Source organism: Brachionichthys hirsutus, unplaced genomic scaffold, assembly GCF_040956055.1.
Source record: "Brachionichthys hirsutus isolate HB-005 unplaced genomic scaffold, CSIRO-AGI_Bhir_v1 contig_317, whole genome shotgun sequence".
Taxonomy (NCBI): Eukaryota; Metazoa; Chordata; class Actinopteri; order Lophiiformes; family Brachionichthyidae; genus Brachionichthys; species Brachionichthys hirsutus.
In genome coordinates, this window is record NW_027180462.1 from 106,905 (window position 1) to 124,645 (window position 17,741).

At 41.8% G+C, this 17,741-nt stretch overlaps 2 protein-coding genes across 2 annotated transcripts; both read left to right on the top strand.

Annotated features, from left to right (window-relative positions):
- Positions 1-677: 677 nt before the first annotated feature.
- LOC137915071 (protein FAM110C-like) lies at positions 678-1,715 on the top strand. Its single transcript, XM_068758556.1, has one exon. It carries the CDS (start codon positions 678-680, stop codon positions 1,713-1,715), a length of 1,038 nt encoding a protein of 345 aa, XP_068614657.1.
- Positions 1,716-5,826: 4,111 nt separating this feature from the next.
- On the top strand, positions 5,827-16,984 carry LOC137915061 (F-box only protein 25-like). Its single transcript, XM_068758545.1, has 10 exons — positions 5,827-5,954; positions 10,502-10,605; positions 12,471-12,520; positions 12,616-12,708; positions 12,810-12,903; positions 13,520-13,704; positions 13,921-14,103; positions 14,724-14,867; positions 15,687-15,713; positions 16,260-16,984. The coding sequence occupies exons 1-10, from the start codon at positions 5,827-5,829 to the stop codon at positions 16,347-16,349; spliced, it is 1,098 nt and encodes a 365-aa protein (XP_068614646.1). The 3' UTR covers positions 16,350-16,984.
- The last annotated feature ends 757 nt before the right edge of the window (positions 16,985-17,741 follow it).

Genomic DNA, 17,741 nt, shown 5'->3' on the forward strand with positions numbered 1-17,741 from the left:
GCGGTCTGAACTTTGACGTGAGAATGTACGTACGCCAGGTTTTTGTGCGTACGCACGGTTGGTGCATGAGGCCCCAGGTGAAGCGAGGCATTGATCTAGGCCAAAGGAGCTGAGCTAAGATGCTGAAATTATTCTAAAATGATGTCCCAACCGCTTAATCCTTTATCGGATCCAAAAGAATCTGCCATTACTGAAAGTGTTCTTTTAGTGAATAACTTCGAAACCAGTAATGGTATCAACATCAATGCTATTGCTAAAGGTTTGTTTTCATGGTTAAGGAATATAAAAATGTAGTTAAAATAAATGTAGATCCATTACTTTTTGTGTAAATCACAATATAGGGGTAATGAGGTGCTTGACTGCTCTCCAGGTGTTTTTCCAGTTTCCAATAGGACAGGAGGAAATAATGACCTTCAGTTGTGTCAGCTTTCACATTTCTCACCTGCGATGGTATCAGGTGTACTTTGGACAAGCTTGTGTTTGGTTAAAACTAGGCCTGCGCAGAATGGGTGGGGTCATTTGTTTGAACAGACGAGGTGAAATCTCCTCTTGGGATACAAGCTCAGACATGGAGCAGGCGGGAAAGGAATCTTTTACCTCCGGTACTGAAGAGACTGCATGCAACTGGATTCCTCACTGTTTGGAACTAAATGACTTGAGTCTCTGCTGAAACTACAATGGAGGCGACCAGCGATGCCACAAAAATCCTGGAGAAGGGTCCCGAATACCTTCGAAAGCAAATGGAGCTCGACGGTGAGACGAAAGGACACATCAGTGCAGTGGAGAGGCTCGCTGCGAGCAAACCTAAATACGTCAGAAGCCAACAGGCGGTCAACTCGACTGAGGAGCCCGTGACCGCCCTCGGCTCTGCCTCTGTGAGTAGCGCTGAGTCTTCTAAGTGGAGTTTGACCTGTGCGGGGAAAATAGTCAAGGAGAGTTACTCATGTGGTGAACAAAGCTCACCAGGGCAAGTACGTCGGTACAGCTCCAAAAAAAGGCCAGACTCCCTCCTGCTTTACAGACAGAAAAGTGACCCGCTGAGAAAATCAATAAATGATCGGAAACAACATGCAAAACGAAAGTTGCTGCTCAGCTCTGCGACCAAAAGTGCTTCTTTACCTGAGGCAACAGAAAAAGACTGCAAAGCTGCTGAAAGCACAGGGAAAGCCGCCACGCCCGAAGGGAGAGCAAAGGAATGCAGCTCAAATGAAGGTGGCTCTCATCCACAGAGGAGGGCCAATGAGGGAGCGGAGCGCAGCACCTCTGCGGCAACGGGGGCAGCAAGCCGTGTAAATAAATCCGCCAATCTCCTGACAGTTCCCGAGTGTGAGGGGCGCTCGGCTAAAGGGGTTGGTCGTTCTCACTCTGACATTAGTTCCAGGTATTCCAAAAGTTTTGCAGACTTTGATGCTTTTTTCAAGTACTGTGGGCTGGGCGGCGAGGTTATCGAGTCTTTGGGGAAGGAGAACTTCTCCGCACGATCAGATGAAGTGACAATAAGCGTGCGGCGCGTAAGCATTGCTACGTCAGACGGCAGCTTCGCCAGGTGCAGCGGCAACGGCAACAGCAACAGCGAGTGCCTCCTGGAGGACGAGTTGCATGACAAGATGCGTCAAGGGACATCAGTTGTTGAGCGCAATGCGAGGATCATCAAATGGCTGTACAGCTGCAAGAATGCTACAGAGGCTGGGAAACGACTGAGGGACTTGGATTGAGATGATTGTGTGTATGTGGGGGGGGAGTGGGGGTTCTCCAGGGACCACATCTACCAAAGGCTGTGGAAATGATGTCCATTTAACACGCTTGTTCACAGAAATTACTGGATGTTTGTGTAAATCACAATTTAGGGGAGGAATGAGGTGCTTGGCGGAGGTCTGCGCTCTCCGGGTGCTCTTCCAGTGTCCATGAACGTGTGAGTGTTTACGCCTCTATGTGCAGTACACTATTTCTACACACTGCATGTGTGTGCCAATTTCAGCTGTCAAAAACACATTTGCACTGGTTAAAACTTGTCAAGCATGAATTCATCTGTTGTCCATCACACAGGACCAGGGGTAGCATCGCGCCAAATACAGCGGAAGTCACACAAAAGCAAAATAACCAAAATCCAAGACTGCGCGCAATGCATGCCACCGAAAGACACGTTATGGGCACACAAGTCATCCATTAGCCAAAAGAATTTCAATGACAACAGCCACCATTAAATCACCGCACATGTTCGCTAAATGTTTTTTTAATTGAAAGTGCGAACTAAGTAAAGGTCTAGCCTTCGTGTTATTGCGTCATCACAAGCATGAAAGCGCCATTGTTCAGACATGATTCTGAATGAGTAATGAATGCAGTTATCTCATTTACACACACACACACACACACACGCACACACACACACACACGCATTAAAAAGGCATTCATTAGAGTCATCTGCTCTGAATGTTTCTCATGGCCAATATTAAATCTGGTAAAACAATTTAACTGCAGCCAGTTAAAAAGATCTTCCCCAGATCCTCTGTGACAGGAGTGCACCAAATGGCACACTTAATTCCAGCCAGCACTTGTGACTGCATCTCTCTTTCCTGCTCATATGTCCTCTGATGAAAGCCGAGAGGTTGTAGATGGGCAGGAAAAAAGGACCGGCTAATGTTGAGTCAGTATGTAGAACAGGGGTCCCCAAACCTTTTCCTGTGAGGGCCACATCACGTTTTCCTTCTCTGATGGAGGGCCGGGGTCAGTATGTGCAGGAAAAGTGTGACGATGGCAGGTGGGCCTAAACATTTATTGTTTTCCAGACAGCCACCAAATAACCCTTTCTTCACAGAAAAAAAAAGTTCGGAAATAAATAATAACACTATTAATAAAATAAATAATAACCAAATAACCTTTTCCGAGTTCGTCACAGAAAAAAAGTCCATGGAACATTAACTTTCTGGTCATATGTAATCATCATTAAAATTTTCCCAAACGAAAGGAAGAAAGCTTTTATTCATAATATTAATATATTCTCCACAATCAATATTATTTTTAGGAAACAAAAGATTGAATTAATGACCCCTCTTAAATGCACCCCATACCATTATTGACCCCCCAGCCATGCTGTATGGAAAGGAAAATAGTTTGGAAAGGGCCGTAGTTTGGGGACCACTGATGTAGAATGTCCTCCCTACCTGTTGTGCTCTCACACATGCACAGAGGCAAATGTTCTGTGCACGAGAGTAGACTTCAGTCAGATAGACAAACCCATCATTTCTTCGTGGGTCGTCTGCCAAACATGAAGGCAAGTCATGTCTTGTCCCAGAGCTGATCTCAACCTTCAGATGAAAATGCAAGTAGACCAAAGTACTGCTTATGTTTACTGGTGGACAATGTGGTTTTCTCGCTTTGCTGTGAGCATGTAAGTGTATTTTTTTTTATTGAGACTTTTATTATTCAAAGGTAAGATGCTGAGCATGGAACTGCCATGGAACAGGGCTAGAGGTCGACCCAGGAGGAGATACATGGACGTAGTGAGGGAGGACATGAGAGTGGCTGGTGTTGGGGAGGACGATGCAAAGGACAGGGTGAAGTGGAGAAAGCTGATTTGCTGTGGCGACCCCTCACAGGACAAGCCGAAAGTACAGTAGTGCCGATAGTAGTATTAGTACTTCAATCCTGGTTTGCAGCTGCTTGTGTAACACTGTCTCATAACGAAGTATTGTATTGTTTATAAAACCAATATTAAGTTCATTTACGTTTATTTATGTATGTTTTTCTTACATCACTAGTTGCTTGAATTTTATCAAAGTCATGTGTGTGTCCCATTCTGTAAAGATAATAAATCTATACCGATTATATTTTGACAAGGTCAAAAATGTGTTCATTTCTTCCAAACACTGTGGAACTGATTAGTTTTATAGCCAAATTCTTGGAAAGTGAATATGTGCAGTTATAGTGCTGTTATTACAATGAAGAACATTGATGCACTGTAGATCAGTAAGGTTTAAAGGACATAAAATTAATGTGAGAATAAAGCATTGTGACTGCTGGTAGTGAACTAGTGACCTGTCCAGGCTGCACTGGACGGGTTCCACCCCAATCCCATGAGCATTCAAAGGACGCTTGTAGTGATTGAGGCGCTATACATTTACAATCTGTTTTTAAGTGAACAAGGAAACAAAGCAACAGAATTATATATAAAAAAAATCTGCATAAAATACTTTCTATTGACAACAACTGATTATATTATGCCATAAAAGGTATAACTTTTTAGATAATAAAATAAAGAGATGCATACCTTTAGGGCCCCTACAAAGCAAGCATAAAATGTTACGGCTGTATAATTATCGTAGATGTATACTGTATAATCCTACTGTACATTTCCCCTTTGGCAGGATCATAAACATTAAGAGTCCATACTTACTTTAAACTTTAATCTTCAAACAGGTTTACCTGTTAGACTACAGGAGGAATGGGGCATTTATATATATTTAAAAAATATTTTTTTAAATCGTCAGTTCACAAACTGTACAAAGATACTGTACATCAAATACCGAAGGGTGTTTACACAAGAACTTTAATAACTTGTAATTTTTCATACACACATATCTCGAATTTAAAGTCAAAAAATCAATGCAAAGAACAGTCATGTAGTGTCAAATCCTGACTTTTATTATTTCGTCTATTCGATGACAGGATCGAATATGAAGGATTATTGATACACCTTATTGTGACGTGTAATGTGGCCGACTACTGACTTTACTTGTACTTGTTTTGAATGGCTCGTCCTAATTCAGAAGATCACAGGAGATGAAACAATACAGACCGGTTAATATACACCCCCCCCCCCCCCCACCCCCCCCACAACACAAAATGAAAACACAAGTACATGTGCGCAGTCCTCGGTCACGTGCGGTAAAGAGCCCCAACAGCACGGCTGGGCTGAAATAGGTACATGAAGGATAGTCTTCGGCAGCCAATAAGAGATGTTTATTCGGCCAGCAACGAATTAAATGCTGAGAAAGTGTCCAATCAGAAAGGAGTAAGGGGCGTGTTCGTATTCTGATGTCCGCACTGTGTTTACTTCCGCCTGCCAGGGAGACGCGAAACAGAAGGAGACAGGTACACAAAAGGACCCACGCAAGGTCTGTATGAGACATTTAATTTTATTTTATTTCTAGACATCTCTATTTATAGTTGAGATTCTATATCGTGATTATGTGTGTTGAAGCAAATGGCAATTTGTCTTGCCTTCGTGTTTGACAGCTGTTTCATCAATGCTAAAGCGTGTACGTCATAGTTATTGTCATATTTCTTTTTTTTAATATTAATCCTTTATTTAATCAGGAAGTCCCATTGAGATTATAAATCTCTTCTACAAGAGAGACCTGACGTGTTATTAAAGGTAATTGGCTAATATGTGCTTTCAGGTTACAAAAATAGATTCAACAGAGACATAAATCTATTTGTGTTCACCTTTATTTATAATAAAAATATTAATAATTTGACTACACGCTAAAAAGAGCATGCACGGTAGTTTTAGGCTAAATACTACGTGTCTATTATTACATAAAGGTTATTATAATCTATGTAAACTAAACTAGATTCTGAATCTCAGTATTTTGAATTCTTCGTTCGAAAGTCAAAAAGTATCATTTAAAATTATTTCAAAGGTTTTGTTATTTGTTTGGCTTGAATTACTATAATAATATTAATATTAACTAATATTAACTGAAAAAAAAGTATTTAGCAATTTATCTTGGCTCTTTTTGTTTGTCCCTGAACACAAAGACAACTCCTTCCCTCCAGGTGTGGTGTGACAAAATTGCTCTTTCGTTACAGCCCCCTCCCGCTGAAATGCCTTTCTTGGGCAAGGACTGGAGGTCACCTGGTTGGAACTGGACCAAGACAGAGCATGGCTGGAAGAGGATTTTCTTGTACGGACATGAATTGGGAGAGAACAAAAGAGAAATACACTTAGAAGAGTAAGACACCTATTTATATCCGTTAACAGTATCTTCCTTAAATCTCATTTTCTTGCGAGATCTGTTTACGTCTTTACATAATCAGTCAAAATCACACTCTTCAATGACCAAATTCAACATTTTAAAGTGAGTTTGTCGAATTATTATTGTTATTACTCATGTGATGATGATGAATATATTATTGGACAGAATGTTGGAGCAGTACAAGTACAGTCAAACAGTAGCATCTGTTACAGTACAAGTACAGTCAAACATCCTGTCTAAGAGGAGCATTTCAAAAAGCCCTTTGCGGTCTTGTTTCCGTTGAAAGTCCTTGGTACATAAATCATCGACATGTAACAATACAAATAAAAATAAATTACTCCATTGCTAATGCCGAGCAGCAAACCATATTTTCTGCAGGATACTGACACAGTCAAACTTTAACTTGTTACTGTTTGTGGAAATGTGTTATAAATTGAGGAAAATGTGAGGACGCAGGGTACGCAGTGACGCCAGTGGCCCTCTCATGGGGGCCTCTTATGTAGTTGTACTGATAAGGTCAGATCATTTAATTGCAAAGGTAAAGTAAAGATTCAGTCACATGGTATCAGGGCCAGTCTTTGCTGAGGCGCTTCGCATCCCACCATCGCAGCCTGCAGACTAGAGAATGGGGTTGGGTTAAAAGGGGAGTCATTTCACAAAATCAACTTGTCAGTCGTTCCTGCTAACAAAAAAGATGAATATTTATAAGGATGTTTTATCTTTGATGTGAAAATATCTGAAGTATGGAGGTTGAATTTCTTCTGCAAAAATATAGCCTTAAAGCAATAACACATGCTCTTTGTTTTTTGAACACATGGCATGCAACCCGGTTGTAATATAACTCTTGTAACACTGAATGTTTTATGAAAACAATAGAACCAAAAAGCATGGTTGGGAGAGCTCACTTTCTCATTTGCAGGGAATTTGTTTAATTTTGGGGAACAGGCCAGCTGGCAATGAGTCGCCACATTCAGGCGACTCACATTCACATTTGTTTTTCTTTATGAGTCACCTGAATTTGTATTTCTTCACTTCTTTGTTCTGATTGTTCTGGTAATCTTAATCTGATGACTTTAAGTCATCTGTTATGTAATGCATTTCATTAGAATTCTAAAGGCGTCCATCCTCATTACAACAAAGTAATAAAATTCATTTGGATGGACGGATGGATGGAATCAGTTTTGGGTGTAACTAGCAACTACTGCTGGCTTCTAGCAGCATCCATCCAGCCATCCATGCATCCATCAATTTTCTGGTAGATGAGTCGATCATCTTCTCGTTGCGGCTCACGGGTGTTGCTGCAGCCTGGGCTAGCTGACAACGGGCGGGAGGCGGGGCACACCCCGGCTGAGACGCCAGCGCATTGCGGCTTCTAGCAGCGTCTTAATAATTCAATGCAGCTACATGTATTTAGCAAAAAAAAATACAATAATTGTATTAGGTTTTTCGGTACAACATCTGGGGAGAAGAAGATCCATGAATAAACTGTCTGACCAACTTGTTTGGCTGCTTGAATGTAGACTTTTCAAAAGAGTATAACGCTACATCGATGGCTGCTCGTAATAATACCTGCACGATATGGCTTCTTCTCTATTAATCAAAAAGAATACTGCTTGACAATAATACAGTAATAAAATGTACCAATCTGCCCATGGCAACACCACCAAACCTGCCGTGCATTGCCACAGATTAGTGAGGTATTACCCTTACACTTTCTCATGTGGCACCTCGCTGAAAGAGGTGAGAAGCATCATCATCCTAACGATCCAATCAGGCACAGTGAGGCGGGCTCATGGCTCACGGGTTCGTGAGCGTGTTGTTGGGAGACTGACTCATGCTCAGACAGTGTGTGCGGTGTCTGACTGGTATTGATGGGCATCGGGGTGCCTGTTGGTGATCTCTCCCTCATGTCACAGTGTCGCCCTGTCTCTCAGCTAACCTTGCAATTCAACAGAATCTCACATGAGCTTTTTTCCAGCAATCTTCTTATGAAAAAAAGCAAGCAGCTATTATCTTATCTATTAACTTGGCCGCTCTCTAAATGCAGCCTCACTCAGAAGAAGCAGCACATGCATGCATGCATGCCCGGCATGTTAGACAGCGTTACACACAAGGAGATAAGCTCATGTTGTTCCTGACATCACGCTAATGCTGTCTCTTATTGTGTCAGATTCTGGTAAATTTAGCGACAGCTGCTGTGAATAAGGGCCTACTCCCTGTGAGGGTTCATTCATCTGAAGCTGATTGAAACAGTCTAATTTAATGTGCTTTGCTAATGTTGTGTTGTGTGAGGTCTGCTTTTGGCTCGGAGGGCTCTGGATGCAGCAAGTACAACAAAAGCAGGTTTGCATTCCTCATTTTTAAATCGTGGCAGATCACTGGTCTCGCATGTGTGTTTGAGTGTATACTTTTGCAATTGGATGAATGGTTAGAGATGAGGGTTAAACGCAGAGCCTATTCATCTCAAACTGGTTAACTTTATGTTCAAACCAAAAAAATAAGATGGAGCCAAACTTATATGAGCTCAAATGTTTTTGTGCTGACATCAGCCGGATGGTGACTGAGACATTCTTCAGCTCTTCTCCATTTGTTCTCAAACGCACGTGAAGAGAATTTAGCAGAGTAACGGATCTGTTTTCAGTGAACGCTGTGATTTTATATGAGGCCCATAGATGCTTATTTCTTACTTCCAGTCCAACTGGATTACAGTTTATTTGACCGTTAGAGCAGCAAATGCCCAAATTTTGAGGAGCAATGATCAGGAAATATTTGATATTTTGGGTCGTAAAAAATGACTCGAGAAATCAATCCATTGACAAAATGATTCCCCGCTCTGAGTATGTGTATTCATTGATCAGATGTGGTTGTCTTTGTAATCACCGCTGTTGGATTGTTTGTCTGTCTGTCTGTCTGTTAGCAACATAACTAAATTTTTTACGGAGGGATCTTGATGAAGTTTTCATTAACATTGCAGTCAATGGAGCTTCAAAATTTATTCCTCAGTGTCTCTGATGATTATTGACCGATGTGTATGGAATTTGACACAGGCATGTAGGATGGGGACCTCTATCTCACCACCGAATTTAATCCGGATTGGGTTGTGGATACTGTCGCGATACAAAGAAATCTGTATTTTCCCCACTTAATGGAGGCTTTTTCAAAAAAGTAATAGCTTCTAAAATATGCATTTAATTCACTCTCCAAAAATCACAGTCATATAGTGGAGTCCAATTTGCAAAATGTCTTCTGGATCTGATTTAGAAAAATATAACATTTTAACGGTCAAAAGTCAATTTACGGATTTAAAAATCAGTTAATGATCCACATCAACTCTGATTCACTTTTACTTTTCATGGTTGGTGTGTAAAGATCAAAAACAATTCATAACCTTTTGATGATGATCCAGATCACCATGTGGACGGTGTAAATCCAATTAAGAGAGGAATGAGCTGCTTGGCAGAGGTCTGAGTGCTTTTCAATTTTTATTTTCCTTTATATTGTTAACATATTTTAAAAGAAATTACATTAAAAAAAAAGTATCAAAAAAAGACAGCCAGATGGACGTCGGATCCTTTGATGTCAAGACTTTATTTTTGATTTGTCAGCTGCATATTCTGAACAAGCGCTGATGCCTCATAGCAAGACGGTCTGTGTGGAGTAAGCGTGTTCAGGACGCAGAAACACACAGTCTAGCTGAATACAATACACTATGAAGTCATTTCATAGTGGTTGGTAACTGTAGATGAGAGGGATGAATCTGGCGAAGCGTGCCAATAAGGATGGCTTCGGTTTTGGAGCTATTTAATTGCAGGAAATTGAGGTTCATCCTGGTGGCTCGGTGGCGCAGTGGTAAGCACTGTTGCCTCACAGCGAGATGGTCGCGGGTTCGTCTCCGACTTGTAGGCCATTCTGTGAGGAGTTTGCATGTTCTCCCCCCGTGTCTGCGCGGGTTCTCTCCGGGTTCTCCGGCTTCCTCCCACCACCAAAAACGTGCAGCCTAGGCTGATTGGTGACACTAAATTGCCCATAGGTGTGTGTGGCTGGTCTGTGTTGCCCTGCAACTGGCGGCTTGTCCAGGGTGTCCTCTGCCTCTCGCCCGTTGACTGCTGGGATTGGCTCGGGATAATGGATTAAGCGGTTGGGACAATGAATGAATGAATGAGGTTCATCCACGCCTTGATCTCCTCCAGGAATGAGGTAAATGTCTGCTGTGTTTCCTGTATCGTTACTGACCCTCTGCCATTTTAATGTCGCATCTTGACCTTTCTGGCTCCCGTCAGGTCTAGCTCAGCTTTAAGAATATTCAGATTTGTGCAAAATACATCTGATTAAGATTAAGAGATGAAGATAATATTTTATTGTCCTTGTAATGTTGGTGGACTTCTCCACTTCCCAGCCCGAGGCCCAACCAATGAACGCTTTACACTTTACAGCACATTGTAATTACATGGTAACTCTGGTGCCACTTGCATGCATGTCATTAATAAATTCCTCTTGTTCTTGTTCTTGATCTGTCCAAACAGTCTCTCTACGGAAAATGAAGAAAATCTGTTTGTTGGGGACATGTGTGAGCTGGCCAGCACAAAGAAGAACAAAGAGCTATACAACAGTAACACCAAATCTCAATGTGAGTCCACACACGGGGCAAGAAATCAATGGGTGTTAAGATGTCGGATATAAATCATGGCTGCGCAGATGCTTTGTGATGCGATGCAGATGCTCAATCTTGTGGATAAATCCATTTATTTTGGTGAAAATAGAGATAGAATTTTATTTTGGCATTTCATGCCCGTTGTACCATACTTCCTCCAGTGTTGTGGTAGTATTTATTCAAACAATTAAACCCCAGCTGGCACCGTGTTTTCTCTTTTGAAGGCCATAAACTATTATAGTTTCATTCCAGGGAGTCTGTAAGTGTATAGACCTCATGGGGAACTCATAATGGAGTTCTGTTTGTGGCTTGTGTTGTCACTAACGACAGCACATTTATGGGTCTGTACATGTGGCCTCCAGAGGAACACACTTCTTCATCTAACCATCCCAGTTGTGTTGCTTAACTCTTCCATTCAGTCATGCTGTTGCTGAGTGCCCATTTGCAGATACATATGAATGCAGTAAATTAACGTTTACAGTCTATCCATGAATGAGTTAACAGAGAAAGAGACGAACGTTTGCTGTGATCCATTTTATGGCAGCAAAGTCGCATATTTGCAAACTGAGAGTATGTGAGAATGATCAATCCAGGATTAAAGCAGCACAAGTGCAGCTGGCAAACACATCTGGAGGGCATGTTAAAACTGGATGAAAAGAACCATGTGACTTTATGAAGTAATCTGACTATCATTACATTTGCGTTTCCCTTTGAATTACTGTGCTTCTTCGATGTATTCTCACTCTTAGATATTTCTAAGCCAGTAGGCTTGTTTTATTTTACAGGTTTATGTCTACAATACTGCTATTACCCGCTTGGGAGGTGAGACTTAGGTGTGTAGCATAGTTACCTTGGTGATTTGCACTGGAGTGAGACAGGCCACTAACCAGGCGTTCTGACCCTGAAACTACAATGGAGCTGTGAGGGATGCTGGCATCTGATGTCCCATCTGTTTGGCCTGATTGTCAGCAGGACGTAATCTCTGACATGTCATACCGATCTGACATTCCATCGGCCATTTTCCCTTTCAAGATTGGGTCATCGCATGCCATCTCCTTTGAGTCTTCCCATCTCAACAAATTCTTGATTCATTTAGAAGATGATTAATTCTAATTTTGTCTTTGCTACAGCCGTTTTCAAAATTTCAGTTTGGATTTCTACAGTACAGGAGAGGTACAAAATAAAAAAAAACAAGGGGCTTTGGGTCATTATTGTGATTGGTCATTGATTTAAATATGATAAATATGATTGCCGTGCTTGTCTGCAACCATTTGCCATTGATTTTAACCTTAAAGGGCAGCAGCAGTTTGTCTGTCCCAGTTTGACCTTAGATTATCATGAAAGTATACATTTAATTACTGCAATTTGGACACCAAAGTGGATCTATGCATTCATTCATTCATTCTCTTGAAGGTTACAATCCGTAATTGCCTCATCTTCAGCCGCTTATCCGAACCCAGGTCACGGATTTATCCTGGAGCCTATTCCAGACACCAGGCAGGAGGATAAGTCACCAGTTTATTGCAGGGCGGCGTAGAGAGACAGACGCACATTTATAGTGACCATTTCACAGAAGCTTCATGCTTCATGGAGGTAGGAGGAAGCCAGAGAACCAGAGAGAACCCACACAGAAAACACGCAAACTGGGCACAGAAAGGCCCCAGGTGGAATTGAGCCAAGGGCCTTCTTGCTGTGAGGCAACAGTGCGACCCACTGCGCCACCACACTCTCCTGCATCTGTGCAGTCTTTAGTGATTCCGATTTAGGATTTAGCTCAAGCTGCAAAGCAATATTTTGTACTATGACTAACTAGGTGGAAAATAAAGTTTTCTCTTGTCCAGTTGTTTTCAGGGAAAAATGGATCTACGTGCTGCGAGGCAGCACAAAGGAGGTACGTGTGGCCATCGGTAGAATGGTTCCAGATATATTTGGTGAATAATTATTTGATTAAATGGATTTGTGTGTAACTGCATTTTTAACGTTTAGCGTCATGGATATTCCACACTTGGCGAGGCTCTCAACCGTCTAGACTTCTCCAGTGCCATTAAGGACTTGAGAAGGTTCAACTATGTCGGGAAAGTGAGTGATAATGATTGCACATATAGATCAATAATTGAAGTTGTTTGACAGGTGGCATAACTGAAAATATTCCTCTTTCTTTCCCTTTCTATTTCTCACAGCTTTTCCAGATAATAGCCAAGTCTGAGCTGCCCAGTTTGAGTGGAGCTGCCCAGAAAAACTATTTCAATATACTGGAAAAGATTGTACAAAAAGGTAAAGAGACTTGGAAGAATCAGTTTAGTGACAGGACTGGTATTGCACTAATCCCAGAACCAGTAGGACCAGTGTGCTCTGCCTGATGGACAGATTCTCGTCTGCATATCTAGAACTTGTATGATAAAGTCATGCAGTTTAAACTGTGGAGTGTTGAAAACAGTGGAAGTGGAACCTCGGTTCTCGAACATAATTCGTACCATTATATTGTTTGAAAACTGAAACTATATTTCCCAAAAGAAATAATGAAAACTAGATTCATCCGTTCCTACGCATCAGATAAATGCCCATTTACTCCACCTTCTTCCACGTGTCTTCGGTTCGCCTCGGCTCCACTCGTGTGTTCGAATTCCGAAAATCTATTGGACTTCCGAGGCATTTTAAACTCTCAAGTGTCGGGGGAGGCGGTTAGATTTTCAGGAAGAGAAGTATCCAAATGCAGAGTCGGGAATGTTTTGCAGAGATATGTACTCTTCTACTTCAAAGCTAGTTTCAATACTAGTTTGTAGTTTTCTGCAATCTTTTTTTGGTTATGCCTAGTACACATTCGAGTAGTATTTGTTCATGTTGTCGCAGTTTCACTGCTTGTGTTCCTTTGTTGACATTTTGACACTAGTTCTCGAGGACCAATACAATCCTGGCCTCATCAGGGAGCTGCTGCACAATCTGAACTCAACATTGCAGAATCTGATGATCCACGCTGGCAGGTGTGTCCTGGTGGGGAACATCAACATCTGGCTGTGCAGACAAGAGAACATTCTCATATGGCAGCAGCAGCTCGACAGCCTCCAGATCCACGAGGTATATAGGACGCATCAGCGTTTTTCCCGAAAAGCACCTCCAGAATAGATTTAAGATGAGTGAGGAACATGAATTATACAAACCATTCTAGAGCACCTAATTTATATTAGTTTAATAATCATTACTTAGAAATGTAATTAGAAAAACACTTTTTTATTGGAATGATTGTTGAGTCTCGCTCTGACTTTAACGTGTTGCTCCTAATTGTCACTTCAGCAAATGTACAGCGGGATGTCATTCAACGACTTGCCCCTACACATGCAAATCAAGATCCTCTTCAAGTTGTCCGATGCCCATGACGTCGTTAACCTGGGACAGGCCACGCCCACTCTCCAAGTCCTCAGCGAGGACACGCTGGTGTGGAAGAAACTCTGCTACTACCACTTCTCAGACAAGAAGGTGAGAAAATAACACAAATGACTGAATTTAACAAGGCAAAGAAAGTTCATGTTTTGTTTTAATTAATTTTGTTTGGAATAGTAATAAAAAATAATATATATAGCGCTTCTACACACTCAAAGACACTTTACATTGCATTATTCATTCACTCCATACTTTGGTGGCGGTGCCTGGGGTAGGCTGACAAATCGCCGCCGTCGGCCCTCCTGACAACCACCGACATTCACTCGCTCACTGCATTCACACAGGCAACGTGTGTGAAGTGTCTTGCCCAAGGACACAAGACAGTGTGCACATGTGCGGGAGTCGGGATTCAAACCGCCAACCTCTCGATCATAGGACAACCCGCTCAGCCACCTCACCGTCACCGTCGTCCTCAACATTCTGCAAAATATCCTTTTCTTAAAGGATAAGGGCGGCTGAGTAGTTCACAAGTTTGACCAAGAGAGAGCAGTATTTCCTCAATTGTCTCTTTTTCTCGACGAATCTCTCGCCCTAAGATACACAGTATATACTATCATATACACGTTATATAAGCTCCCACTCAGCATTAGATCTTATTGCACTTTACTGCCCTGTGTTCAGCAGTACCTTAATTCTGCGCTTCCATCCACGTGTAGTTCTCTGACAAGTTGGCCTTAACAAAGAGTGACAATGTGGACTGGAAGCTGATGTACTTCACCCTGCAAAAGCATCACCCAAAGAAGGAACAGTACGGCGACACGTTGTATTATTGCAAGCATTGTCATATCCTCTTCTGGAAGGTAAACAAACACACCAGCAACACACATTTGTACCACATTAGAAATAACCAGTAGCTATCAGTGGTAAATGATCGGTTGCACATTACCTTTTAGGAAAATAACAACCTAATCATTTTTAATAGATTGGTTTTCGTCTGTAATTGTTAGGTTTTTGTAGAATAAATGACTTTGTGTACTTTATAAAGAGGTGCTTCTCACAGACCTAGTATCAGTGAAACTGCACATGGGTCAGACATCAGAGTCTGTTTCTTGTTCCTTTGCCGAATAGACAAAACATCCTTGATCATTTGGCGCTTGGGGAAGTAAACTTCGCTCCAATCTCACAGTGATGTCTGTCTCTTGAAAGCACAAATCCCAACTCTGTACCGTAGATTTGGCTTCCTGAAAAATCCGCCTTGACATTCCCATTCCACTTTGACCAATTACAAATGAAATGTCAGGTCAGTGTGAGATGATGCAGCTTCACTTTTACAATAGTGGTGCGTTTAGTCACCAGCAGAAAATGGCAAAGGTAATCTAATCTCTGCTGTCAACAATGGATACTGTGAATTTCTTTAGTCATACATGCGCATGAGACAGACGGAGGTCAAACAACTGATGCGTGTCCTCAGTGACATCTCATCATCAGCCAACTAGAAGGCAAAGAGTTTTTGTTAATGACCTCTGAGGAAGACTAGTATTATGGGAGTATTTATCCCATAATCTCCTTCAGTGGGTCCCTATGTGTTTTAACCACTGCCCTCTTTGTACCCCTCTTTTTGCTGGTCTCCCTTCCTTCCTGCTTCCTTCCCTGGTTCCTTATTTCCCTGATTCCCCAAGGATCGCCACCTGACTTTGTTGTTCAAGGTATTTCCAGTCCCTTCGAGCCTCTGTGTTCCCTCGTTGCTAATCTCTTTTATGTTTCCCAGACGATCTGATTCATAATTGAGCTTTCTCCCATGTGTTCATCTTTGTCCCGTACCGTTCACGGTTTCACTTAATGCCAGCACGATTTGCTGCTCTCCGTGTTGGCGACCTTCTATCGATGCTGTCGTTTAGTTGAGCACAAATGTTTCTCTGCGGACGCCGGCGTTCATGATGAGGTCACACCAGCCATTTGTAAATTATCATCGTGTGTCGTGGAGCATGTGTCAAATCCTCTCGTGTTTTTTTCACATTTTCAAACCCTTCTAAAGTTCAACTTAAAAATAGCAAAGCTATCTCGACGTTTGAACTACTTTGTTTGATGCAGGGAATTTTAATTTAGTAGCACATAAATCCCTATTTGCTTAATAAGTTCACTGCGTTTGATCTCATGAACAGCTGATGATATGTTAGCAGTTAGCTGCATGCCTGGCGGCCCCGCCGGCCTCCTTGGCCCATCTTTCTAACATTCTGTTTGTCGTGTTCCAGGACTGGGGCCATCCATGCACGGCCATCGACCCAGACAGCTGCCTGATCCCCATCTCTCCACAGCACTTTATTAACCTCTTCAAATTCTAGATCCTCCGTGTTTTTTAAGCGGAGCATCCGTTTCCCCTCACCGCCACCTCAACGGTTTCTTCAAGACCTCAGTTTCATGTACCCAAATCCAAAGGGCTGCACATACGACTCTGTCTTTATTTCCTTTTGCACGTATGTTTCTATATATAATGTAAAAGAGACTAAACATGATTTACGATTTTTCAAATGTTAGTTGTGGGTTTTTTTTTATTTTAATTTCTCGCCTTCAGAATAAATAGGTGTTCTTGACAGCTGGCGAAAGGACTTGTGTCGTGTTTTCTTGAGAAACTGACGCAAGGGAAGACATTTGCAGCATGGCAGAATAATATGAAGCGTGTGTTTATTGTTGTTGTCTTGTGACGGGTTAAATGGTGGTCTTTTCCTGCCGTAATTGAATGCATGTCACACTAGAGTCTGTGTTTACATTCTGTGTGTTGTCTTTTTGCTAATGCTCTGTGTACACTGGAAGTAACACTGGAAGAAAATAATGTCAAAGTTGTCTTTTGTCCCAGCTGTCAACGGACAGAGTAAATACGAAAAAAAAAAAAATTTATAAGAAAAACATTTTGTATTCTTACTCCGACTTTTGTAAAAAAAAATTTTTTGTTGTTGCTGTTACTGGTATTACTGTTATTACTTTTATGGAACTATCTCTAAATAATAATAAATATTTCTTCAAAACCCAATTCATGTTCATTTTACTGTGCATTACAGAGAATATCTGAGTTTTGTTCGCTGTTTAAAAATATATTTTGCACTTTCTGTAATCATCTGATGAAAGGAACAAATAATCAGATCCAGACAGTCCAACTGAATATTTATTTTGCCTGATCAAATGCAACCACATTTTAAAGGGTACAGGAATCCATGAAGGTGGACCTGTACCTGTGTACAATGAAGTGGACTTCATGTCAGACCGATTTAAACAAGAGGAAAGAAAGACCAGAAGCATCGAGTGTCTCACTCACTTCAAGAGTTGCTTCCGTCCCACACAGACATGCGCAGTGGAACTGACCGGCTACAAGTGTTTTCCTTGTTGGTGACGCTATCAAGGGTCACTGGTTTGCAACTGGAAACCAGGAGGTCACTTAACAGCCGATCTGGTGACGTATGTTGGGTTGACGAAACTGATGAACAGAGGGCGATTTTGTTTGGTTGAAAGGTCCCAAAAACAACAAAACACACACACGGTGTCATTCTACTGATAAATGGTGCAGAGGCAAAGAGACACAAGGAGCAACTTAAGAGTCTGAGGTTGCTTTCATTTTTAACAACCCCCCCCATGTATCAGCGCCACACACTCCCAGCACAGCAGCAACACACCAGTCCTCCTCTGTGATGCCAGCTGTGACTCACTGAAACAGACGTCCATGCAGACGCTTGCTTCCTGTC

Excerpts from the sequence above, each read along its gene's own strand:
- LOC137915071 (XM_068758556.1), top strand. The coding sequence starts at position 678 with ATGGAGGCGACCAGCGATGCCACAAAAATCCTGGAGAAGGGTCCCGAA.
- LOC137915061 (XM_068758545.1), top strand. The coding sequence starts at position 5,827 with ATGCCTTTCTTGGGCAAGGACTGGAGGTCACCTGGTTGGAACTGGACC. Across the intron at positions 12,521-12,615 it reads TGCGAGGCAGCACAAAGGAG|CGTCATGGATATTCCACACT; the intron begins GTACGTGTGGCC and ends TTTAACGTTTAG. Across the intron at positions 14,104-14,723 it reads ACCACTTCTCAGACAAGAAG|TTCTCTGACAAGTTGGCCTT; the intron begins GTGAGAAAATAA and ends ATCCACGTGTAG.